At 45.7% G+C, this 25,272-nt stretch overlaps 1 protein-coding gene across 4 annotated transcripts in view; it reads right to left on the minus strand.

The window, feature by feature from the left end:
• The window catches only part of HIPK2 (homeodomain interacting protein kinase 2), a 196,421-nt gene that overhangs the window by 29,174 nt on the left and 141,975 nt on the right, over positions 1 to 25,272 (minus strand). Inside the window, exons 5-10 of one of the 4 annotated variants that reach the window (XM_065938693.1) lie at positions 23,224 to 23,310; positions 20,874 to 21,058; positions 14,629 to 14,791; positions 10,996 to 11,122; positions 9,818 to 9,939; positions 1,120 to 1,259 (exon numbers count right to left, since the gene is read on the minus strand). In XM_065938693.1, coding sequence (XP_065794765.1) covers positions 1,120 to 1,259; positions 9,818 to 9,939; positions 10,996 to 11,122; positions 14,629 to 14,791; positions 20,874 to 21,058; positions 23,224 to 23,310 — 824 coding nt within the window. Of the gene's footprint in view, positions 1 to 1,119; positions 1,263 to 9,817; positions 9,940 to 10,995; positions 11,204 to 14,628; positions 14,792 to 20,873; positions 21,059 to 23,223; positions 23,311 to 25,272 lie in introns of all 4 variants that reach the window. The other 3 variants (XM_065938692.1, XM_065938691.1, XM_065938690.1) reach the window with 3 other exon arrangements.

A 25,272-nucleotide genomic window follows, 5' to 3' on the forward strand; every position in this document is an offset into this window, starting at 1 on the left:
AGAGCTCTTCACTCACAGCAGCCTTATAGGACAGGAAAAGAACTGTCAGGAGGTTCCATGGCTGGTTTGGGGACTGTCAGAGGGTGAAGGGTGTGACCTACTCTGATGCTTCGGCTGAAAGAGAGACAGCCCAGAGGGCCATGGGAAGTTGGGGCCAACTTGGGGGACTGCCATCTGGCTCTGCACTGGTGAAAGCAGACACTGTGGGTGGTGTGGGGATGGCATAGGTGGCAGGTATAAGGAAAAGAGGAAAGTGGTCATAAAAACAACAGAGCCACATGTTAGTGATGAAGCTGGTGAGTAGGATGGGGTGGAAAGTTCTGGAAACACATGCAGGGATTGTGGTGTGCTTGTGGCTGTCAGCTGGATGTCTCTCAGCTCTGTGGAAAGTGTACTTTGATCTCAAAGATATGAGCATCAACTGAAGAGACACACTCAGCAAACACAGCAGAGTTTACCATTCCAAATAAACCCATGTCTGTCAAGCCTTCCCCCAGGGGGTCTGATGTGACTCCAGCGTGCTCACATCTGAAAACGCCTCGAGAACACTTCCTAGAATTGCTTAGGAGCCCCTGGATCTCTTCTGCATCCTTTCATGGGTAACAGATCTTTGTTTTCTGGGAGTGGAGTCGAATTTGGAGAAACAACCAAAAATCATCCCAAGCCAAGTCTGGTGAATCACACTGGTGATCAGATAATGGAACTGGATTTGGAGTTCAAAATGACAACAGATCCTAAAGTAACCAAGCTGGTTGGCTGGTGTCCTGGTGTACATTTATTTAAAAATAACCTCTCATTACACTGCAGCCTTAGGCCACATGGTGTGCTTGTGTGCTTAGCTGCTCAGTCGTGTCTAACTCTTTGCGACCCCATGAACTGTAGCCTGCCAAGTTCCCCTGTCCATGGGATTCTCCAGGCAAGAATACTGGAATGGGTTGCCATGCCCTCTTCCAGGGGATCTTCCCAAACCTGGGATTGAACCCAGGCAGGCCATATGCTACTCTCTTTAATTTAAAAAGCCCTCTACAAAGCAGGGGACTCTGGTACTGGCCAGCCTGGCCGCCCTCTGGGTCAGGGGTGGGCGAGCCTCCCATCCCAGCCCCGCCTGTGCCTGCTCACCTCCAGTCGGCCAGCTGCTGGGTGCCGGCCATGGTCTCGGGAATCACAGTTGCGTGCTGCACCGAAGTGTGCGTGGCCACGCCGGTCAGCTGTTGCCACGCTGGGGGAAGCAGGATCTGCTGGGTTCCACTTGGCCAGGCCTGCTGCAGGACAGAGGACACCTGCTATCACTATGTCTGACAATCATAAATCAGTTGGCATGAGTTGACAATCATAAATCAGTTGGCATGAGTCAAGCGCTTATTCTGTGCTCAAGGTTGTGCTAGACCCTTTGATAGGTGTGACAGTGGAGACCTGCTCTCTGACCTCAAACACCAGGGCAGATAAAATGAATACTTGTGAAGTCAATAGAAGATAATAGGCAGGTATATGGGCAAAGAACTATATGGAAGCGATTCATTCACACTGAAGAATGATTTATTCATAAATCTGCTCTAATGAAGAACGCTTAAAATTCCCCAAAGTTTACTTATTGATTTGTTTTGTGACACAACTGTGCACAAGAGATTGAGGGAGTTGATTTGGGTCATACAAGAGTAACCCCTTGCCCTCAAGAAGTTTTCTGCCTGGTATCCTTTATTTAATATTTTACCTTTTGTTTAGCAGTTAGAATGTAGAGGTGCAACTTGTGTTATCTTCTGAATCTAAGTAAACATAATTCTGAGATCACCAAGTATCTGACACCTGCCTACATCCGAGGGCAAACAAGCGTGAAGTGAAATTCTTAGCTGGGATCTTGAGCTTAACTGAGGATACCTTGACTCCTCAAGGCGAAAACGAAACAGTGAGGAAGTCACAGTTTGATTTTTTATAAACACCAAGCTATTCCTTAAAAAGTTGAAAATGAACTTTCCCGATTCCTCCTTGAATAGACCTACAGGCATGCGTGTGTACATGTGTGTGTGTGTGTGTTGTGTTTTGACCTCTCTGTATCTTCAGTCACTATTCTGCTTGCCTTTGGTTATTAAATGATTCACTCTGAACAGCTGTCCAAAGTTGGACACTTGAAGGAACGCTGCTAAAATAAAATACCTCTTGGGCAGGTCAAGGATTTAAAGACTTGGGATCTTAGCTCTCTCTCTCTCTTCCGATCAGGATGGAGATGACTAACACTGGCTAATTAATCTGATGCTGTGCTCCACAAACTGTGCATATGTTCAATATGTGTGTTTTGACTCATATCAACAAACAAGCACTTCAGGAAATGGATTATAAATCTGAGTCAAAACTTCATAAACAGTGATGTGTACTAAAATGATACGGCTTCCTCTTAGACTTGAGTGTATAGTTCACCTGGTCTATCCTCTTATCACTGTTGCACATGAGACTCAGTGAGATCTCTTATGCCTTTTAGATATGCCTGTTTGCTTACTGATCTTTTAAAATACAGTCAAAAAGCTTAGGGACCACAGATTATACAATAAGTGCTTAAGAAATGTTTGTTGATAAAATGAAAGAAGCGATTCTACCAAGGCAATTAACTATACTTAACTGTATTTCAGGTTTGCGGAATTCAAACACAGTAAGCAGAAAAATAATTTAATTGATTAAAATAATTATGAGCTCAAAAGCTTAAATGAATAATCATCTCATTGACAGTAAGAATTCTACTGATTTTGTCTGGAACTTATTTCAGATCCTATGAAAAGCCTGTGTTTCGACTTAATGTCATTTTGAAATAATAAATCTTGATATCAAGCTAAGGACATTATTTCTTCCCTGTTTCCCTAAAATGAATCTTAGCATTTTACCTCAAAGAGATGGGGTAAAAAGATATTTCTGGACCTCTATCACTGATGGATATGTTCAACTCATTTGAGACAACACTTTGCATCAGATATTTTTATAATTTATTACTACTTTATAATCTGTAAGATTAGAGCCAATATTTCTGGATGTACATTGTGTGCCAAGCATAGAGCTAAGACCATAAATGGATTCTCTGACTTTATCTTAACACCAATCCTGTGAGGTAGGGACTATTCTCCCCTCCCATTTCTCAGATGAATAAACTGAAACGCAGAGAAGTTAAATAGCTTGCCTGGACATATAATAAATTAAACATACATTTACAGCTCTCCTTCTTTTAAGCCCAACTAAAATGACAGTGAAGGAATGAAAAAAAATATATAGATCCATAAGGACACAGAGAACAGGGAGGGACAGTAACAGTTAACAGAATTTTAGAAGCTGGAAAACAGAAGAGTGATTACTAAGTTCGCAGACTGAAGGAATGTAAGGTCAAGTCTAAATACTAAACCCTGGGATTCTGTCACCCTCAGATTCCTGGTATGAAGGATTGTTACCCCCCACCCCCACCCACAATCTTAAAGCAGGAACTTAGTGGATTCTCTTCGGGGAAACTGACTATTCCAAGAGAAAAAAACTACAGATACATTCGCTGAGAGGGGGCCTGCCAATGAAAATGCTGAGGTCACTCCTTATTATCCGATAGACAAGTCCACACCCGTCCCTGAAGCTTTCCAGTCTGCTTTTATTCCTTCAGTCTTAGATATGAATGAACAGCCAAGGATCACCAGACTTTAAAGGAAGTTTCCATCATGAAGGAGACTAAAACAAAAAATGAAACTCTGAGGAGAAACAACAGTATAGGAATCGGAAGAAAATCTAAAAAAAATGTAATTAGTGTCCTCAAAGAGGCTACATGTGTATATATATCCATGAAACGAGATATAAAGAATATATATCTACATTCTGAGAACAAGAAAACTCTTGCAAATGAGAACAATGACAATAGAAATGAACAATTCCATACAGATGGGAAAATTTTAGAAAGTAGCATAGATAGAATATATACAGAGAAAAGGTGGATGGGGTGAAGGTGGGAGATATGAAAATCATTAGATCAGTTTAGAAGTACCAGCGCTCAATTAACAGGAATTCCACAAAGAAGGAACAGAGGAAATGGAGGGGAAGAAGTTAACAAAGGCAAAAATAAAAGAAAATTCCAGATAAAAAGGGCAAATAGGATGTACCGGAGAGTGTATTCTAAAAGACTCATAAGAAAGCATGTAGCCATGAATCTCAGACCACCATGGACAAGGAAAGTCTTAAAAAGTTTTCAGAAAGGAGGAAAAACAACAGCCACTGAACTTCTCAATATGTTCAAAGACACCAATACTTCAAACACACAAGCCTTTTAGAGTCCTGGAAGACTTTGGGGCTGCATAATAACACATACAGAGGAAACTGACCCAATGAAAAGATGAGACAATATTAATTCCAGGAAAAAAAAGTTGTATAGGAAAGGAAGCAGAATCATAGTATGAGGCTCAGCTGAGAATAATACAATACAATATTGATGATAATAATTAAGTAGATAATATAAAGTGTTGAATAAAAACTTACAAGGGAGGAAAAGGGAGAATGGGAAAGTGAGAGAGAGGAAGAGAGTGTGCATGCGAGTGGGCTTTATGTTCTGGGGATGGAGGGTTAGAGGGCTAAGCATTCTTCCATGGTTGATTGATACCTAAAGTGGAAAAATCAGTAAGAAACAGTTAAAGAATGCTATCTAGAAACATAGATTTAAATAACTAAATGAAACAGTTAAAAAAACAGATGACCATCCAAGTTCAATGCATGAAACAGGGCACTCGGAGCCGGCGCACTGGGACAGCCCAGAGGGATGGGATGGGGAGGGGGTGGGACGGGGGTTCGGGACGGGGGGACACATGTACACTCATGGCTGGTTCATGTCAGTGTATGACAAAAACCACCACAATATTGTAAAGTAATTAGCCTCCATTTAAAATTAATCAATTAATTAAAAAAAAATGATAGTTTTGGGAGAATGGAAATTGTGGATGGGATAGGCAGGAGACTACTATTTTCTTAGCAGTTTGTGGTAGCATTTAACTGTAACAATTAGACACATGTATTACTTTGAAAAAGAATTAAGAATTATATTTAAATTCAAAAATAACTTCTCTGAAGTCAAACAGCCAGTGAGTGGAGGGGCTGCTATCTGAACATGGGCAGTGGAATTCCAGAGCCCATGCTCTCAGCCAATATACTACTCTTTTTATGGAGGTGATACCAAAAACAATGGCCCAGTTCAGGATCAGGTGCCTAAGAGTTGTAAGAAAAAGTCTTCCTTTTTTATTAGCAACATCAAGCACCCAGCAAGACTGACATAGACAGCAAGACAGAATGGTTGGAAAGACTGGTTGCTGAAAATGACCAAAGAAGGCTTTGAGAAGCGTTGAAGTTTTGTATTTTGGACAGTTTAAAGAGTCCAAGACAATGGTTTAGCTTCAGGGAAACATTTAAAGGGGTTCAGGTGATATGAGTTAATTGGTTAGAAGAATGCACAAAACTTCTTCATGGCAAGGCAGAGTCTACAAGGATCTGGCAAACAGAAATCTCCATATCCTGGGGGCTCTGGATGGTCCTGGGGGTTTGGGATCCTGCCATTTGAAAAGTGAGATAAATTCAATACCATCTCAATCAAGACGTGTACTTCCCATCTCTCTACCTTTACTGGCTCATGCACAATTTTTCTTTTTTAAAATTTTAAAAATTTATTTTATTTGTTTATTTGGCTGTGCTGGGTCTTAGGTGCAGCACGTGGGATCTTCAACCTCTGTTGTGGCAGGCAGCATCTTTAGTTATGGCATGTGAACTTCGTTGTGGCATTTGGGATCTATTTCCCTGACCAGGGATTGAACTTGAGCCCCCTGCATTGGGAGCGTGGCGCCTCAGCCACTGGACCAGCAGGGAAGTCCCTCATTCACAATTTCTGATGGTAGTCAAGATGCCAATTCTGGGCACTGGGCAGACAGAGGTGAAAGCTCCTTTTAGGCGATACCAAAAAAGCATTACTGGTAAGGCGATCCATATGATCCCCCTCGTTTTACTGAAATGAGAAGGTGTGATTATTTCCAGAGACACATCTTTGGGGTGCACTAGAGAGACTGTTTCCCATTTTAGGGACATATGATGCTACTGGAGAGGGGAGGTTGGAAAATGGCAGAGCAAACAAAGCTAACATGAGGGATGGATTCAAAAGACTATTTCTAAACATGCACAAACTCCTTGAAAAGGTCTAAACATTTAGATAAAAAGAAATGTACTGAAATTTGGGGATATATTTAAAGTAATAATATTTGGAGTACCTCTGCCTGATACCTAACCTAACCCCAAGAAAAATGAAGGCATCAGTGTCAATGTTTAATTATTGCTTAAAAAAAAAAAGCTGCCATACTAGTTTTATAGGGCTTCCCTGGTGGCTCTGATGGTAAAGGATCTGCCTAGTTTTGAAAGTTGCTTATTTTTTCTCCTTTGAAGGGATCATTAAAAAATATCTAGGAGAAAGCTCCACCTTAATAGGCTAACATATTGGCATGGATTGGGTGACAAACAAGAAAAATCAAAGGCAATCAATAAACAAAAGAGATACACAGTGACACTGGATAGAACGGGATAGTTCTTGTTTTTTTGTTGTTTTTTTAAAGTTAATATCTCTTAGACAACTCTGCATATCAAGTCACTTTGGTCTACCATGTCCTTTTAATGGCTATGTGGCGTTCCATTTTATGCCCTTATCAATTTAAACAGATTTCCTACTGATGAACATTCAAATTACTTCCAGCAGTTCTCTGTTATAAACACGGTAGCAATTAAAATCCTTGAACATGTATTTTTGGTTCACTTCCCCACTTAAAGCTGTAGGTTAAATTCACTTGGAGATTTATAGTGCTCCAAGGACTCCTTTTCAAGCAGGCAGTTGGTAAAGCCCTTCCCTGCTATGATTAAAAGACTAAGACAAATTCGGAAATGCTGGGCCTGTTAGTTTCCACTGAACTGAACAACGAGGAATATCTACTTTAGCTGGTAAGCGATGCTATGTATTATTTCTTTCAGAGATGGTTCCTGGCTTCCTAGGGTTAAGTATGCAAACACAAAGAAAGGACCTATACGTGTACGCTTAAGAATACGTGTGAATTCTACAGGCTTTGGTTCACAGAGGAGCCGCACTGGGAAACTGGCCTGAAGCCGGCTCCCAGTCAGATGAAGTGTGAACAGGCTGCCGGGCCCCTGGAGTGAGTGGTAGTTCTCTTGATCTACTAGGGCCTTTTCTGAACTCCGTACTACCAAACTGTGCAAATAAAAGGGAGCTATGAGAGAGAGAGGAAGCAATACAGGTGTGCTTTATATATCGAAGGTTCTCTATTTAAACTTTCAGCAAGACAGAATTGTGTGTGCCACCAGAAACTGGTGAGACTGGGCATCTGCAGTCTCAATCTGGACATAAGAACAAAGAGATGAAGAATGGCTAGTGTCAATCTCAAAACAAACTGTTCCTGAAAACAGAAGAAGTAGTAATATCCAACATATCTTATGAGCCTGGGTGTAGTCTCCATGCCCAAAACAGATAAAGATTCTATAAGAAAAAGAAATCCATGCCACCTCCTCACATATGAACATAGGTGCAAAAATACTAACTGCAGTATTCACAAACAATCCAGAATTGAAAAGCATACAAACACATCAAGTACCACATGATCAAATAAAGTTCACCTTGAAAATATTGATATAAAGATGATTTAACATTACAAATCTATTAAGTAACTTGTTACATTAACAATTAGAGGAACAAAAACACAGGAGAATTTCAACAGGTGGAGAAAGAAAATTTGATGCAGTTGAACATTAATTCATCAAAAAAATTAGCAAACTTCATAAAGTGTCCCTAACCATTCTTTAAACAAAATCTCTAGTGGCAAACAGCAAGAAGAATTTCCTTTAAAGTTAAGTGCAAGTTAAGAATGCTCAATATCAACGCTCTTATTAAACATTGTTTTGGAGGTACTGTTAGCACAGTGTCATGAGAACAATAAATAAAAGTTATAAAGACTGGAAAGGAAGAAACAAAATTGTATCACTTGTAAATGAAAAACAGTCTACATAGAAAATCCAAGGGAATTCACAGAAACAATCAGAACTAATCAGAGTTTGGAAGGACTGCTGGATAACAAACTCAATGGAGCAAAACCAGTTATATTCCTATTAACCAAAGACAAATAATAAGAAAATATAGTTAATAAAGTTATTAATAACAGAACTGTAAAGTATTTAGGAATGATTCTAACAAAAGAAAACTCTAGTGAAAGGAATAAAAGGTAACTTATATACAGTTATATACTGTGTTCAAGGATGAAATGACAGTATCACAAAGATGTCAATCTTCCTAAAAGTGAATATAAATCCAATGCAGGTCCAATAGACACAAATCAGGGTGCTGGGTTTTTGTCTTGTTTCTTTTGGAACTAAAATTCTTATGTAAAGGTGAAGATAAAATTCACACAGAAAAGCAAAGGGACAAGAACAGACAAGAAATTTTGAAGAACGTGACAGGATCAGGGCTTTCCCCACCAGATGTCAAGACATACATTAAAGTTATAAAATCAACAGTAAAGACAACAGGATATTAGAGAGACCAATGAACTAGAACAGAGTGAGTCCAAAATTGTTGTTCAGTTGCTCAGTTGTGTCTGACTCTTTTGTGACCCCACGGACTGTAGCCCGCCAGGCCCCTCCGTCCATGGGATTTCCCAAGCAAGAACAGTGGAGTCGGTTGACATTTCCTTCTTCAGGGGATCTTCCCGACGCAGGGATCAAACCTGTGTCTCCTGCACTGCAAGTGGATTCTGTACCACTGAGTCGCCAGGGCACCCCATGAGTCTAAAATAGACCTATGCAATTTGACTACATTAAAATTAACCCCCAAACTTCTGTTCAACAAAAGACACCATAAATAGCGTCTTTGGGAACCAACTTCATTTAAAAAACAAAGGTGCTTTAAACTAACAACATTTCAGTCAAGCTATCCTAGACTCCCAACAACAGAGACCCTGATAAAGAAACAGTTCAGCATGACGGGTTAAAATACGCGTGCTGGTGTCAGACTTCCTGGGTGTGTGTCCTGGTTCTGTCACCTAACTGTTGTGGGACTTTGAGCCGCTGCTTGTGCCTCATTTGTCAGAAGGAGACAAACACTTTACCATATTGTGGGGATTAAATCAATAACAACTATAAAGTGCTCAGCACAACGAAGATGTATTTGTTATTAATGTCCAGGTGACATTAATTGATTGATTAAAGGATTGATTACTAATTATCATTACACCACTTTGTTACCTAAAATTTTCATAACACGTCACAAATTTTCAACCAGTTTCACCTCTGTGATCTCTTTCGAGGAATCTACCAGAGTACCTGTGTGAACAGATAAGGAAGGTTCCAGCCCAAAGCCTCTGTGATCCTGGTTTTCAGCTAGGCAACAGAGAGATAATCTCCAAGGCTCTTTTTCTGCTTTTAAAAAATAGTTTCAGTTTATAATAAGGAAATACTAACTGACTTGCCTTGGGTCACAGAGAGTTATTAGTAGAGTTAGGATTAAAACCTAGTTCTCTCATATTAATCTGCATTACAAAGAGACAATAATAATAATAAATTTCCCCAGACTCCCCTTGTGTCTAAATTTCTTCTTGGAACTGTAAGCTAGATACTTAGGAAGGTAATTCACCTGGGGATCATTTGGAATATTACTGATATATTCTAATGACTTGAGGCATCTAACTCACTGCCAGGGAGGGAATTATCGGAGATATATCTCTTTTGTGAACAACATTAACATGGATCGTGGTAATACCAGTGATAATAAAGAAAGAATTACCTGGGCAAGCAGACCTGGTTGGATTTGAAGAGGCTGAGCTCCTGGGGCTTGAGTGACGATGGGAACGGCATTTTCCATTCGCACAGAGTAGCCAGCATGTTTAGAGGGAGAGGCCTGCAATCCTAGTGGAGACAAGGAGTGCGGGGGAGAAGGGCTGAGTAACTGGAAAGAGCTGGATGAGGAGAGCTTTCTCGGCCGCTCTGTCAGCCCTCAACATCCCTTTGCACTAGTCCCCACCAGACACTGCCTGGTCCTTTGGAAGTCTTCCCCGCCTCAGTTTTTATCTTAAAATAAGTTTTTTTGTGTTTTTTTTTCTTTGGCCATGCCACATGGCTTGTTGGGGTTAGTTTCCGACCAGGGATAGAACCCAGGCCTTCATCAGTGGAGTCCTACCCCTTGGACCACCAGGAAATCCCCTCTAACTTAAAATAAAAAAACCAAAAAAACCCCGACCTTTTTGAATGTTTTCAAAGACTCAGTCAAATTAAGGAGTCTTTAAAGCCCAGAGTGGAACAGTTATGCTGACAAATCACAGCAGGAAAACAGCTGCTCTTGTCATGAAGATATTGGGTCAAAGCCGGGGAGAGAGGGTAAGGCTGCTGGGACAGCACCGACTCAAACTGAGCCACACAGACCCACACCAGGGCGCTTTCAGAACCAAATTCTCGAGTTCTCTGTGTAAACTATAAGCAGGTACCCGGTCAACTCTCGCTTAGAATTTTTAGAAGAGTGCCGGGGTGCCTGGCCAGAGGTGGGAGGCAGTGGCCAGGGAGTACTTTTCAGAGAGGTTTATATTCCTCACAAGCACGGGACTAGTGCGCTGTCAGAGGCGGGCAGTGTGCTACAGATAACCCACACGGAGGTTATTCCAGGGAGGCGCCGCAGAGCTGACATCAGCATAACAACGGGAGCGCACACAATGCTGATTTACAGACGCGGCTGAGCCAGGACAAAGCCGCTGGCAGGTGGTGCGAATAACAAGGAACGAACTTGATGCAGAAGCCAAAGTCCATTGTTTCTAGGTTGGCCGCCCCTGGATGGGGGCCCTCAAGTTCAGTGATGCCAGGGCTCTCGCAGAAAGAAACAAAGGGCTTTAGCAGGATGGAAAAGCATGGGGCCAGCACCACAGAGGCGGTCCTGGTGGAAGCGGGTGGGAGGCTGGGTCCACTCCGCCTTACCTTGGAAGCCGGGTGGACACACGATGAGTGCTTGCTGGAAGGGGTCGGGCCGAGCGCAGATCTGGGCGGCTCCCGTCTGCAGGGGCATGCTCCGCTGGGCCACCGCAGCCATGGATGCCGCTGAGGGCTGGCAGAGTGCAGATTGGTAGTTTAGTATGGAGACCTCAGGATTGGCTAGGGAAAGAGTGGCACTGGTGGAGGTGGGAGCCTAAAGGAATGGTGGGGTTAGACAAAAATAAAACAAACAAAACATGAGGGAGATGGCATGTTGGGAGACACGGATCTAAATCAAATAAATGAACTCAAAAAAGAGCAAACGAATGAACGAAAACAATGAGCCAAAAAAAAAAAAAGCAAAAACAGGGGAGTGGAAATACAGCTGGAAAGTCTCAGGGGAAAGTAGGCACCTGCAGCCCAGGACACAGAATCACCTCTGATGCTTAGATTTGGGCCTGTTCTTAATATTTTCAGGGCCTGCAAGTGCACACGGATGCCTGCATGTCAAGTCTAAACTGCAAAGTTAAGGACTGGCTAGAAAGAATTATGATCTGCCCTTCCACTCAGACATAAACACTTTTATAACCACCTGGAGGGCTTTGGTTGGAGTCTGAATCCGGGTTCCTTGGCTTGGGCCCTGGAATATGGAGGCGAGTGCCTGCCTGCCTTCTCTCCAGGCCCCAGCTCTGTCCCACAACCTGAGGGCCTTTGGGTGCAGGTATTTGGACTTGGTTTCTACTGGGGAGGACGAAACTAGAAGTGGCTCCTCCAGGCCCCGGGTCTCAGATTCCCGGAGCCTTACACGGAAGCACAGGCACTTGGGGAGGGCCTGGGCAGCAAGGTCTAAGGGTAGCACTTTAACAGATGCCCTCAGACGTTCACAGACCACAGCTGCTGTGGAGAAGTAACACTACGGAAACAGACACAGGGGGACATGCTGAGGCTCAGGCTGCTTGTTGGAACTCAGTGCGTTCTCATGCTGGCATTCCGCAACTAAGGCTCAAGGGCAAGGAGAAGGTGCCAGGGGGTCAAGAGATCTTGAGATGGGTTAAGTTCAATGGAGCTGTGTTAGACAGACACTGCAGTTATGTCCTCTCTCCTTTCTCTTTCAGAAAGAGACAGCATTTGAGGTTGAACTTCCATGTGAAGCAAGGTCATGGAAGGAAAAGGAATTCTACATTGGCAGTTTTCCAGTTTCACCCCGTCTTAGTCTTCTTCATGCTGATCCTTTAGTAAGATAGGTGGAGTAACCCATGGCTTCAATGTCAACCTTGCTTATGAGACATTTTGCTACTAGAGGCTACAAGGACTAAAAAAGTAAAAAGGGAAAGAGCCACAAGGGTATCGGGAAATTAGGACCTTAGGAAAGGTATGCATATGTGTCAAATTTGATGAAAAGGATAAAGTCTCATTTTACATGTCTTTTATACTTATATTTTATGCTGAATTTCAGTGCAAAGCATAGAATTTGTTTGAAAGTAATCACCAAATTAGGTACTGCCCATGTTTAGATTTTAAGATATTATTGTAACAACAAATGTCTGTGCAGCATCACACAGTCAGCCTGCAGGTAGTGTGACTGGGAATGCACATGTGATACATGTGTGGCCAGCATCTCTTATCATTATTTTTTGCTGAAGTGTAGTTGATTTACAATGTTGTGTTATATGTATATATTCTAACAAAGGGAAACTCTAGTGAAAGGAATAAACATATGATTTTCCTATTCCTTTCCATCATAGGTTACTAAAAGGTACTAAATACAGTTCTTTGTGCTGTACGGTAGGTCCTTGCTGTTCATCTATTTTATAGTCATTTGCATGGGGCCAGCATTTTGTGTTGTTACCAGTGGCATGATTTGTGTTTCCTCTCTGTTCTCTCTGCAGCCTCACCTCTCCAGGAGGCTCCCCTCAGACACACCTTCCACTAGCCCCTTGCCCTCTACACACCAGAGTGCACACTCTCCCCTCCTCTTCCTGCCTCCTGGCTTCCCTCCCTGGGGCGCCAGCAGCAGTCTCCTCCAGGTCCCCACACGGGTGCTCAGTCGCTCCCCCTTCTGGTCAGCCACTGGTCCTGCTGCTCCTTCCTTCCAAATGTCCCCGGGACCCTCTCTCTCTGTTTCACCGTTACTTTCTTCGCTAAGGCCTTCTGGCCTGGGGCCTGGGACCTGTAAGGCCTTGACTAGTGATGTTCTGGTCTCCACTTCTTCTCTTCTAATTCTTCTTGGGCACAGAGGCTAGAACATTCTTTCCAAATGACTACTTTGTGTGTGACGGCACCTCTGCTCACAAGTCGCCGGTTGCTGCCTAATGAACACTGTATACGCATCTTAGGCTGGCCCTCCTTCCTCACAGTTAGGCCCAACTTCCCGTCTCAATGTATCTTCTACTCTCCCTGCTCAGGGCACCAGCCAGACGGTCCGCTCACCGTGCTGGGACTCTGGTGAGGAAGAGCAGAATCACCGTGGTCACTCTGTCAAGGACTTCACCTGACTGGCGGTGGCTGCCTCAGCCTGAGGACTGAGCTAGGCGCTGGGTGGGAATGTTTATCGCATGGGACTCCAGGCCTTAGAGAAAGGAACTCCTCTGGCCAAGGAGAACGGTAAGGACACCAGTGGCCTCCAGGGGGCAGCAGATTCTAGGCGGCCTCTCCTAGAGGGTGGGCACAGGGGGAGAGGAACAGGCTGGGAAGGAAAGCTGGGCCTTAGCAACCAAACGTGCTGGGCATGGCCTGGGAAGCAGGGTCAGTGACTCTTCATGGGAGCACGGGACCTGTCAAAAGAGAGTGGATGGCCAGGCAGAGTATTCACACTGGACCATATATGCTCTTCTGCTGTTGACGGGTGTGGTACGTGCGTGTATACACACACACGCATACACAGGTGTGTTGTTATCATTAAAGACTGATACTAAGACTGAAGAAAATCTAGGGACACTTTCTTTGGGGGAACTAGTAATACTGGTAGGTAGGAATTAAAGTCTCTTAGATACCAGAGGCTGCCTGAGCAAGGGCTTGGAGACTCTTCATATAGTACATATTTCCTGGGTGTCATCCATATTTCCAGCAGTAAATTAGGTGCTAGATTCTGCAAATTTTCTGCAAGAGGTTTGAAAGCTGTGGGTCCCCTTTTAGTTCTCACTGCTGGGATTCTGGTGACAAGACTTGGAAAAGGACAGGTTTTGTCTGTGTTGAAAAGAGATCATGTGGACCCAACAGTGTGGACACGAGGACCTGGGGCCTGAGCTGGATGACCACTAGCATCCATCCCTTCCAGTTCTAGAATTCTCCATCAGGCAGATGTCAGACATGAGAGGATTCCAGCATCTCCTTTACCTTATTCTCACAGCAGGACAGGAAAGCAGTAGGAGGTACCATCTCAGAAATAACTCTCTTAGTGAGTCATTTCTGGGACCTTTCAAGGGGCTAGGAGTCAATACAAAGAATGCCTGAGGATCTCAAAGGAAATAACGACGAGGACAAGCACCTTCTTGCAGAGTTGAACGTGACAGTAGAGGGATTTTGTCTGTTGTATATGATATTGGAGTTTTGTCTCCTGACTCAGCTTGGTGGGAAAATATAATCCCTGACCTCCGCTCTGTCAGCCCCCGTCTGCCTTCCCCTCTGCCCCCCACTCACCTGGTTGTGGACAGTGTTCAGCTGGTTGTTGAAGGTCATGGTCAGGTTGGTCGATGTGCTGGGGGCCACATGCGTGATGAAAGGGGTTTTGCTCTGGTTCACCGTGTCATACATGTTCACCCGACGCTTGCAAATCTCCATGTTCTGGAAACATGATTTGACGCTGTTCATGCAAAAGGCAGAGACAGAGGTGTCAGGGAAAGACAGTAACATGGAATTACAGGGGAGAAAATGGAGAGAGAAAAAGAGAGGAGAGTTAATCTAATAAACGAAGCAACCAAGACACCTCACTTTGGGTCTCAGGTTCCTGGATTTCTCAGGCAATGTCTGCATTTGCAAGAGTTGGTAGTATTTACAGGAATTCCACTCCCCTCCCCGCCTCCTCCCATCCCACACCTTCTCACTGCCTCCTCCCCATCCTGGGGGGGTAACAGTTCTCTACCAACACAAAACAGACCTCTTGGCTCTCACTGCATTTCCTCCTGCTGCTGATCTGCCTCCTAATTTCCACAGCTCATTCTTGGCTTTCAAAGTAGTTTCTGGCCCATAAATAAACATGTAAGTTTTCTGATTGGGACCCGTCAGCAATGGATGACCTGCCTCCATCTTCCTTGCCCACACCCTTTCCAGCTAATCCAGGGCACCAGCGCCATCTAGGGGTCAGCCAAAGAATAGCCAACCTGGTATCAGGACCTATTGGCACTCTTGCTCCTCCCTGGATTGTGCGTGGATGGAAAATAATGATTTTAACAACTACTAATAGCGGTGAAGTTTACTGACAGCGTGGGGGCTGTTCACAAGCCCTCTTTCACTCAGTCCTACAACAACCACGAGGGGAAGACAGACAACTGTTGCCCCTATTTTGCAAGTAAGGATAAAGCAGAGAAGGGATAGGTAATTTGCCAAGATCAAGAGCTTCACATAGACATGTACATTCTCTTTAACTTCCTTCATTCTTCCTTTCTTTTTTCTGATTCTTACCCAGTTACATAAAATAAAAATTCTCTCCCTCTTTTTCTTCTTCCATTGCATTCTTGAATCAAAACAAAACTCTTAATTATGAAATTCAGGTATAAAAGTGTTGCGGACACCAGCATTAAGGACAAAGAAAGCCATAAGTGGCCCTGACCAAGTTCTTGAAAACCCACCACAGGATTTTCAATTGTTTGTACATTGCTTCTCATTCACGTCTGCACCTCCCAGGCGGTGTGGAGGTAAAGAATCCGCCTGCCAATGCCGGCGACGTGGGTTTGATCCCTGCCTGGGTTGGGAAGATACCCGGGAGTAGGAAATGGCAACCCGCTCCAGTATTCTTGCCTGGAACATTCCATGGACAGAGGAGCCTGGTGGACTACAGTCCGTGGGGTCTGAAAGAGTCAGACACAACTGAGCACATGTGTCACACCAAGTCTCATTCACTTCTGAGTCTTCTTCTAATTAAACTTACTTTTTCCTCAAATGCTAATATTTAGGATAGCAAGATCCCATTTAAAATACTTAATTATAAGTAGTGTAGTCACACTAAAATTCTACCATTTTAAGATGACAACTACATACTGTACTACAGGTAAGCGAGATTCTGGGCCAAGTAGATGCTTGTGGGCTATCCCAAAACATCCTCTCCGTGAAAGATTTTCTGAACTGACTTAGACATTTCTTTGTGAGTTAGTGATGACTTACACTGGCCACACAACGCACATGAAGTAAACAATGACTGATGACCCTGGAAAGAAGGAAAACGTATTCTCCGGTGACCAAGAGCTAAAAACACGAATGCTGGCAATGCCAACACGTTCTGAGCATCGACTCAGTACCAAACCTACTGCTCAGTGCTTTCACATGGAGGCTGAAAGAATAAAACAATGGATTTTGTGTTCTTTTGGACTGTATTTAATGCATCGGTGGTTTTTCGACAATTCAACACAAAGCTTTCAGACTCCAAATTCTCTAACTGAAACGATCTGAGTTTTTAGTTTCAGAGGGAAGGACTTTCACACTGGGTTAATGTTGAGAATGGTTTTTAAGGAATTCGTGCACTAGAATCTTGGCATGGAGAAACGAGTGGAGTCTCTTTCATCTGATAATCTAGATGTGCGGGCAGCCCTGACCCAGCCCCAGGGGTGGGTTGGAGGTTTCTTCTGGTCCCAGACTTCTTCATGGTCTGCCCAGCAAATTCTAGGGTTACTTGGGGATCAGGCCTACTTTGTGTTCAAAGAACCTTCTTTCCTTCGGAGGCCTATTTTCTGAAACCTAAGTTGTCAGTGCGTCCCCTGGTTTCACACCAGATTCTGAGTTAGGAGCTGATGCCCATGGTTTCCGTGCTGGGTCTTCACCACACACAGTGAAACATCCTGTATTTGCTTCCATGCAGAATCAAGAGACAGGCAGCACCCTGAGGTCATCCAGCCAAGCCTCAAACTTTATGCATGAGACTGTCTCACTGAGAGTGCAGGTGGCTTCCCAGGTGGCAAAATGGTAAAGAATCCACCTGCTGATGCAGGAGACGTGGGTTCGATCCCTGGGTCAGGAAGATCCCATGCAGAAGGAAACAGCAGCCTACTCCAATATTCTTGCCTGGGAAACTTCTTGGACAGAGGAGCCTGGCAGGCAGCAGTCCACTGGGTCGCAAAAAAGCTGGACACAGCTGGGCATGCACTAATGTCTCACTGACAGTGCACGTGGCTACTAAGAACCGTCTCACCAGTACCCCTGCATCTCCTGTACACAGCTGTTTCTCAGCCATCCCACTTCACTCCTGATGACACGAAGGCTGATCTTATGGGGGCCCTATGCAGTAAATCGCCAAGTCTGCCTTTCTTCTGCGGTTCAGACTGACACCCCTTGACTTACCCCTCCCATACCCAGAAACAGGACAAATCCCGTAATGAGAGTTTGCAAGGGGTGGGTCCCAGTTCCTTCTCTGTACTCGGGTCTGGGTTTCAAGCATGCTTCTAAAGCAGAGGCACTATCTGGTTGTTGCAATACAATCTGACTTGCTCAACAACAGCTAGTAAGGAACAGACCGAAAAGAGAGGAAGCACCATTGGTGATGGGTGCCACACCCTCATTTCTCGTATGCTGCTGAGGGTCAAATCCAGCCTTGAGACTTGACCCGATCTGATTCTGGCCGTGGCGGGGCCCATGGTGACCCGCGGCTGTCTCAGGTGCAGGCTCTTTCCGTGTATCCCTCTCTCTCCTGATGCCACCTGAAATCTGCTGCTCTCTTGAGCACCCTGCTTCTCCCTGCAGACACCCAGGGTGTGGGTTGTTTATTCTTTCATGTCCCAAGTGCCTCAGAGGTTGAAGTGATCTCGCTCCTGACTCTATGTTTATAGGCTGAACTGTGCCCCTCAAATTCACATGTTAAAGTTCTAACCCCCCCAGTACTTAAGAATGGGACTGAATCTGGAGATAGGATCTTTAAAGAGGTGAAATGAGGTCATTAGGGCGGGCCCAGATCCAATTCCTTAGAAGGAGGAGGAAATCAGGACAAAGGCAGCATAGGAGGAAGACCACGGGAAGACATGGGCAGAAGGCAGCCAAGTGTGAGCCGAGGAGAGAGGCCACAGAAAAAGCCAACTCTGCCGGACACCTCGATCGTGGGCTTCTAGAATAAGAAAATGAGTGTCTGCTGCTTATGACACTCAGCCACTCAGTGGTGCTTTGTGATGGCGCCTCCTTAAACTAATCCTCCCTTCTCTTCTCTCCCCCTCAGTCACTGAGGCCAGGCCACTAGCTCAGTCCTGCCCACCTGGGAGACTTCCAAAAGTGAAAAAGTAGAAGTGTTAGTGCTCAGTTGTGTCTGACTCTTTGCGACCCCATGGACTGTAGCCCGCCAGGCTTCTCTGTCCACAGAATTCTCCAGGCAAGAATACTGGGAGTGGGTTGCCATTCCCTTCTCCAGGGGATCTTCCCCACCCAGGGATCGAACCCAAGTTGCCTGCATTATAGGCAGATTCTTTACTATCTGATCCACCAGGGAAGCCCTTCGGAGGTCACCCTGATTCCTGGTCCTGGCTCCTTAGTTCCTTTTCATCTCCAGGGACCTGTTGTCAACACCAGCGACTCCAGACTGTCAAGCCTGAAACCATGCCATTTCCACAACCACAAATTCAAGCATCCCACCTCCTGAGCACACTTTCCACCCATCTGGCTAGTTCAACTATTACTATACTAAGTATTCTCTGAGCTGATCAGACCACTCAGTCTCTTTGGACCCCTCCCAGCTTCACTTCCTTTCTCTTTTAGCTAATCCTTGCATAGCCATGACTTTGGATTATTATAGTCTCTTCACTGCCAACATCATAAATCTGTGTCAATCTTTTTCTCTTAGCAGCCCAGCCAAACGCCAACCTGGAAGGACCCTGTTGATTCCATGCCTTCACCTGGGGAGTTCATTTACACCCCGTGGTTTTCACATCCAACCCCCATACTCAGCGATTCTGCTCTGTTTCTCTGTTCAACTGTCTCTGCTACTTTCCGCTACCTAAGCTTTCCTGCCCTCCTTTAACCACCAATACCCTGTTACCAACAAGGAGAGACAGAAGCTGGTGGAAGAAGCCCCTGAACTCTCCTCCACCGCACCAGGCACTTGGAACAGCCACGCGCTCTCCTCTGCCCACCCCCTGTGATGCTGCCTATTCCTCCACCTGCCCTCTGAATCCTGGTCCTTCCCATTACCTCGAGAAACATTTTCTGAGTATCCTTTATCTTTAATCTTTTACTTGCTACCCGGCACTTCCCATCAGCCTCTTAAGATGCTCAAGTCTCTTCCATGTGAAAAGAAAACTCCCCTTTGGGCCTTCCTGAGTCACCCCTCTATTTCCCCCCTCCCCTAACACAGCCTTCCTTCCTGAAAGGGTACCATCTATTTCTTCACCTCTCCCTCAGTCTTTCAGCCTGCTAAACTGGTTTCTGCTTTTACCATCCATGGAAACAGCTCTCCGTTAAGTTAACAGCAGCCTCCAAGTTGCCAAATCTGATGGGCATTTTTTCCAAGCTTATTTGACTTGATCGAGCGACAGCAGACCGATCTTTGTTTAACACAACTCCAATCAGCCATTCCCTGGCCATCAATCCTTTAATGACTTCCCATTACTCTTAGGAGAAAGAGCGAAATCCATAACACGGAAGCCCTGCCACTGGCTTATCCTGAGGCCTCACCTCTCCCTGTCCTCGGGCTCTTGTGCTTGATCTTGCCCATGCTGGGGTCTCCGCCTGGCAAGGCCCCTTCCGCTCTCGCGGGCCTTTCCACCAAGCACCTCCCTCTCCTTGGGCGGTCACGTCCGTGGGTCATCCCCGCCCTGCCTCCAGCAAGGTCCCCTTATTACAGGATCTGCTCGCCCTTTGTATCCCCTGAGAACAGCCTGGTTATTTGGGGATTGCGGGGTTAGTGCCTTCCTCTTTCCTATAGGGGCTTCCCTGGTGGCTCAGCCGGTAAAGAACCCACCTGCAATGCAGGAGACCTGGGTTTGATCCCTGGGTTGGGAAGGTCCCCTGGAGAAGGGATTGGCTACCCACTCTAGTATTCTGGCCTGGAGAATTCCACGGACTATAATTGTTCATGAAGTCACAGAGTCAGACACAACTAAGCAACTTTCACTTTTCACTTCTCTCCTATAGACTCTAAACTCCCCAGGGTGGCCATCTGCTCTGCTCCCCACTGCCGCCAGCCCCTGGCCCAGCCCTGTGAATGAATGAGTGAATGAACAAACCAACAGGTCCCAATCTACACGGACCAAGTCCACGCGTGACTTTGCATCACAGATGCTGCCATTCTGAGCACCTCCCTTTGTGCAGACACCTTGGGTCCAGTCCACCCGGCCTCTGCCCTCTCATTCCCCACTGTTCCCTCTTTTTGGTGTTAAGAAAACTTCAGCCCAGGGTCCCAATGTGGCTGCCGACTATTTTTATAAATACTGTTTTAGTGGAACACAGCCTCCCTTGTCGGTTTCTGTAATGTCTACAGCTGCTTTCAACTCTAATGGAAGAGCTGAGTTGTTGTGACAGAGACCATACGGCTACAAAGCCTGAATTTTTTTTTTTTTTTTTGGGCCTCGAGGCATGTGGGATCTTGGTTCCCTGACCAGGGATCAAACCTGCGTTCCTTGCATTGAAAGGAGCTCAGAGTCTTGAACACTGGACCCACCAGGGAAGTCCCTACAAAGCCTGAAATATGCACTACCTGGGGCTTTAAAGAAAAAGTCTGCCGACCTCTGGGATAAAGCACCGACCGGGACACCTACTGTGTGCTGTGGGGAAAGTCGAGTAAGTGCGTCATGGTGACGAAGGGGTGGTTCAGGGTCTCGATTGGAGTGATTCTCTTATCGGCGTCTATGGTCAGCATCTTCTTCAGCAGGTCGATGAACTCCCGCCGGTCTGCCTTCTCCACCAACATGTCACTCCCTTCCAAATCTGTCGTCATGTTCACCTGCAAGCAAGTGGGGACAAGTTACCAAGACCCCGCTGGGCCTCCCTTGCCCCATTCCTCTTATTCTGTGCTCTGCGGTTCCATCCTAATCTCTCGGCCACCCCTTCCCAACCCCCAGAAGGCTGTGTCTGCCCCGTGGGGGATGCTGCCACAGGTCATCACTGCCCGCAGGTCAGGGCTGTTCTCTCTGCAGGAGAGGCCAGGGGAGGCTGCTGAGGGAAGACAGGCCCCTGTGGGCACCTGCACACATATGAAGGTGCAGGTGCAGCCGGCTCCTGCTTTCATCAGTTAGGTTGAAATGCACCTTGCATCATGCCTCATTGAAAAGAACCATAAGATGAAAAGAATTCTGGAGACTGAGCTTATGACAATGTGAATGTACTGAATGGTATATCTAGAGTTGTACCATTTTCAGCTCAGTTCAATCTCTCAGTCGTGTCTGACTCTTTGCGACCCCATGAACCGCAGCATGCCAGGCCTCCCTGTCCATCACCAATTCCCGGAGTCCACCCAAACCCATGTCCATTGAGTCGGTGATGCCATCCAACCATCTCATCCTCTGTCGTCCCCTTCTCCTCCTGCCCTCAATCTTTCCCAGCATCAGGGTTTAGGCTACACATATTTTCCCATGGTTAAAGAACAATAATTACAACCAAACAGTAAAAAGTAAGATACAAAAAGGTTTATTTCTTTAACCTCCCAAGAGAGAGATTCGGGCCTGCTTCCCACACCTATAGCGAGTCAGTCTTCTTGCAACTCCTGAGCCAGGGTCTGAGTTATTCGAGTCCCTGGGTTCACTGGGACTGCCTCTGGTGAAGGCAGGCAGGATATCTGAACACAAGATTTTTCTTCCAAGAGCAAGTCTATATTGTGTGTGCGTGTGCTCAGTTGTTCAGTTGTGTCCGACTCTTTGTGACCCCGTGGACTGTAGCCCACCAGGCTCCTCTGTCCGTGGGATTTCCCAGCAAGAACAGTGGAGCAGGTTTCCATTTCCTTCTCCAGGGGCTTTCTGACCCAGGAATCGAACTTGTGTCTCCTGCATCAGTAGGCAGATTCTTTACCGCTGTACTGCCTGGGAAACCGATACTAGAATTACCTTTAAAAGCCTTGTTTTGTGGTGTTTTCTCCCCCCCCCCCCCCAAGACATGCACTGGAAAGCAATTTCAGTTTTCTCAGAAAATCAAAGCTTCTCATCAACTGACAAGTATACTTTACTTGGAGTCATGAGTTTTGGTTACACTTATCTTCAGTAAGAAGTGTGCTAAGTGTTTATTGGTCTGGAGCTGTGTTTCTCATGGCTTTGAAGAAAAACTCACTTTGGGTTGCCCTGATTTTAGACTAGGTTTTACTCTAAAAATAGCTGACGTTCTAGAATTCTCTCTGGACACAAAGGTGACCTAAGAGAGACTGACTGCAGTGGGTTGTGTTCTCACAAAAGATGGATGTCCTGGTGCCTGGTACCCAGGAATGGAACCTAATTTGGAAACAGTCTCAACAGATGTACCCAAGTTAAAGTTGCAATGAAGTAGGGTGGGCCATACAGTCAACGACTGGGGTCTTTGTAAGAGAAAGAAGAGAGATTTTGGACCCAGAGAAAAGAGGGATCACAGGGATGAAGACCACATGAAGGAGACAGAGATTGGGGGATACAGATACAATTTCAAGGGAAACCGAGGGTTACTGGGGGCCACCAGAAACTAGAACAGCCTGGGCCAGTTTCTTCCTAGAGCTGGTAGAGGGGACATGGCATGCTGGTACCGTGATCTCAAACTTCCAGCTTCCAGTGTTACAAGAGAATAAATGCTGTTGTCTTAAGTCACCAGTTTATGGCCCCTTGTTAAGGTGGCACTAGAGAACTCATCATGGTACTCAAATGAACTAATGGGGTTGAATTCTTCTCATGGAGACATCAGTAAGATTGGCCAGTGCTATTTTACAATTGAGAGTCAGTAAACTGAAGCTATTTTTAAAGAGCTGGTGTAAGGTCTTAAAAATGTTCCACAAACCCAGTGGTATACTTCCTAAGGCCGACATATCATTGTTCAAGGTCGAGGTCAGCCACCACAGGTGGATTTCTACCCTCCATCCTCTGTTAATTACTCCGGCAGAAGTGTTGTGCTTGGCTCTGAAAGGGCTAACATTGTATACTCACCCACGGAGCTTACCTGGGCCATGTCATCTAAACAGTTGAAAATGTACTTCCTTGCTTCTTTTGACTTAATCCCCGTCTCTGCTTCATGGTCATCTGGTGTCTGGTCAAGAGAGGCAACAGCCCATTGGTAATGTGAATTATTTCCTAGTCACTGTGACTCAAACCTGTCAACCTCTGCTTCTCCCCCTGAGGATCTTTTCCCACCTTTCAGAGGAGACAGGATTCTTAAAGCGACCTGCCCAGGAATTCCTTCCTCTCTTCCTGTTCCACACTTAGGTCACCCCTCCTCCTTCCTCCCTTCCCATGAACACCTGTTGGGGAGGGGCAGCTCTGAATTGGGTCTAGGGGATCCCCAGAAGGCAGTATATGCCACAACCCCAAGAGAACCACGTTCTCCCCTAAGTTTAAGGGATGCAGTTAGGTTTCATATGTGGAAAAGCAGAAGCCCTTTGTCCGCACATTTAAAAATTTTAACTTATCAAACTCATACAGATAGAGCTCTCCCTATGTGTCAGGCACTACTTTCTGAAAAAATTATTTATCTATTTAATTATGTATTTATTTTTGGCTGTGTTGGGTCCTCGCTGCGTGCGGACTTTCCCCAGTTGTGGCCACTGGGGGTTTCTCATTGTGGTGGCTTTTCTTATTGTGGAGCATGGGCTCTAGGGCACGCGGGCTTCAGTAGTTGGGGTGCACAGGCTTAGTTACTCCTCTGCATGTGCAGCCTTCCCAGAACAGGGGTCGAACCCAAGTCCCCGGCATTGGCAGGCGGATTCTCAACCATTGGACTGCAAGGGAAGTCCCCAGGTACTGTTCTAAAGCACGTGAACTCATGTAGTGTCCTTCACAGTCAACTTAGGGAGGCCGATTACCAGCCCATCTTCCAGAGGGGCAAACGGGGGCAGAGAGCTTGAGGAGCTTGCCAAGGTCCCATGACCGCTGGCTCTGGAGTCTGCTTGGCAGTCCCCTCTGTCTGGGTCCAGGGGATATGCGTCCGGTTCCTGAACTGGCCTCAGTCTAGGAAGCCGCTGTTTCCAATGACTATGGGGTTTTGGACTCATTCATGGATCGCAGGTAACTGATCCTCCCAAGACTCAGTCAAGGACAGCACACCTGGAGCTGCTAAAATCCAGGCTTTGACGCGGGAACAGCTGGCCACGAAGGCCTGAAGCTCCTAAGACGCAGAAGTGAACCCCGCCCCTGGCCGGCCTCAGCCTCCTCCCGCCAGGACTCTTTTTCACTGGACCTGACCTTGAGCCGCTCACCCTCAACAGCTGCCAGACACCAGCCTCCCATCAAGAGACTCAGAGGCCTGCTCAGCTGCCAGATCTCCTTTCTAAATCTTTTGCCATCACTGACCACGCATTATCTCTAAATGTATTACAGTTTGGCTGTGGTTTCTGTTAAAAAAAATACCCACCCACACTCTTGCAAAAAATAAAGAAGCACCTAAAATGAACACAAAACACACTTAAGACGTGTATTATTTTCTCCTTCCCAGGGGAAAAAAAAAACAACATTAATTTTAATTACTAGGCACAGATCAAAGTGAAAGCAAAATATGTTTCCGTTAAAGTCAAACTGCCCGAGTTTACGGTGTGCAGTGAGGCGCTACACCACCTGCTGGCGGGGCCAGCAGAGCCCTTCCGGAGCCTTGGGATACTGTGTTGCTGCCTGCAAAGCTCTCTGCATCCTTCAGGGCCTGGCTCAAATGCTCCTCCTCGACCCTCTTCCATAGCAGGAATCAAGGCTTCCTCTTCCAGGCTCCCACATTGTTCCTGCCTGAAACAGGGTGCTGGTCATGGGGAGGGGGCAAGGCTTGTCACACAAGTTCAGTCTCCCTCTGCACTGGGAGCTCCTTAAGGGCAGGGGGCCGTTCACTTCTTTCATTTCTCTCTCCAGTAGCCAACCAGGCAGGTCGTCCAGGTTTACTGGATGAAATCGAGGGAGTTTAGCAATCAGAGCTTGAGCTGCAAAGGCAGTAGGTCAAGCAAAGGGGTGCTTTCTGAACATTCGAAAATCCATCCACCATGTATCAACCACAGTCGCGCCTCCCCCATGG

This window comes from Muntiacus reevesi, chromosome 6 (genome assembly GCF_963930625.1).
Source record: "Muntiacus reevesi chromosome 6, mMunRee1.1, whole genome shotgun sequence".
Taxonomy (NCBI): Eukaryota; Metazoa; Chordata; class Mammalia; order Artiodactyla; family Cervidae; genus Muntiacus; species Muntiacus reevesi.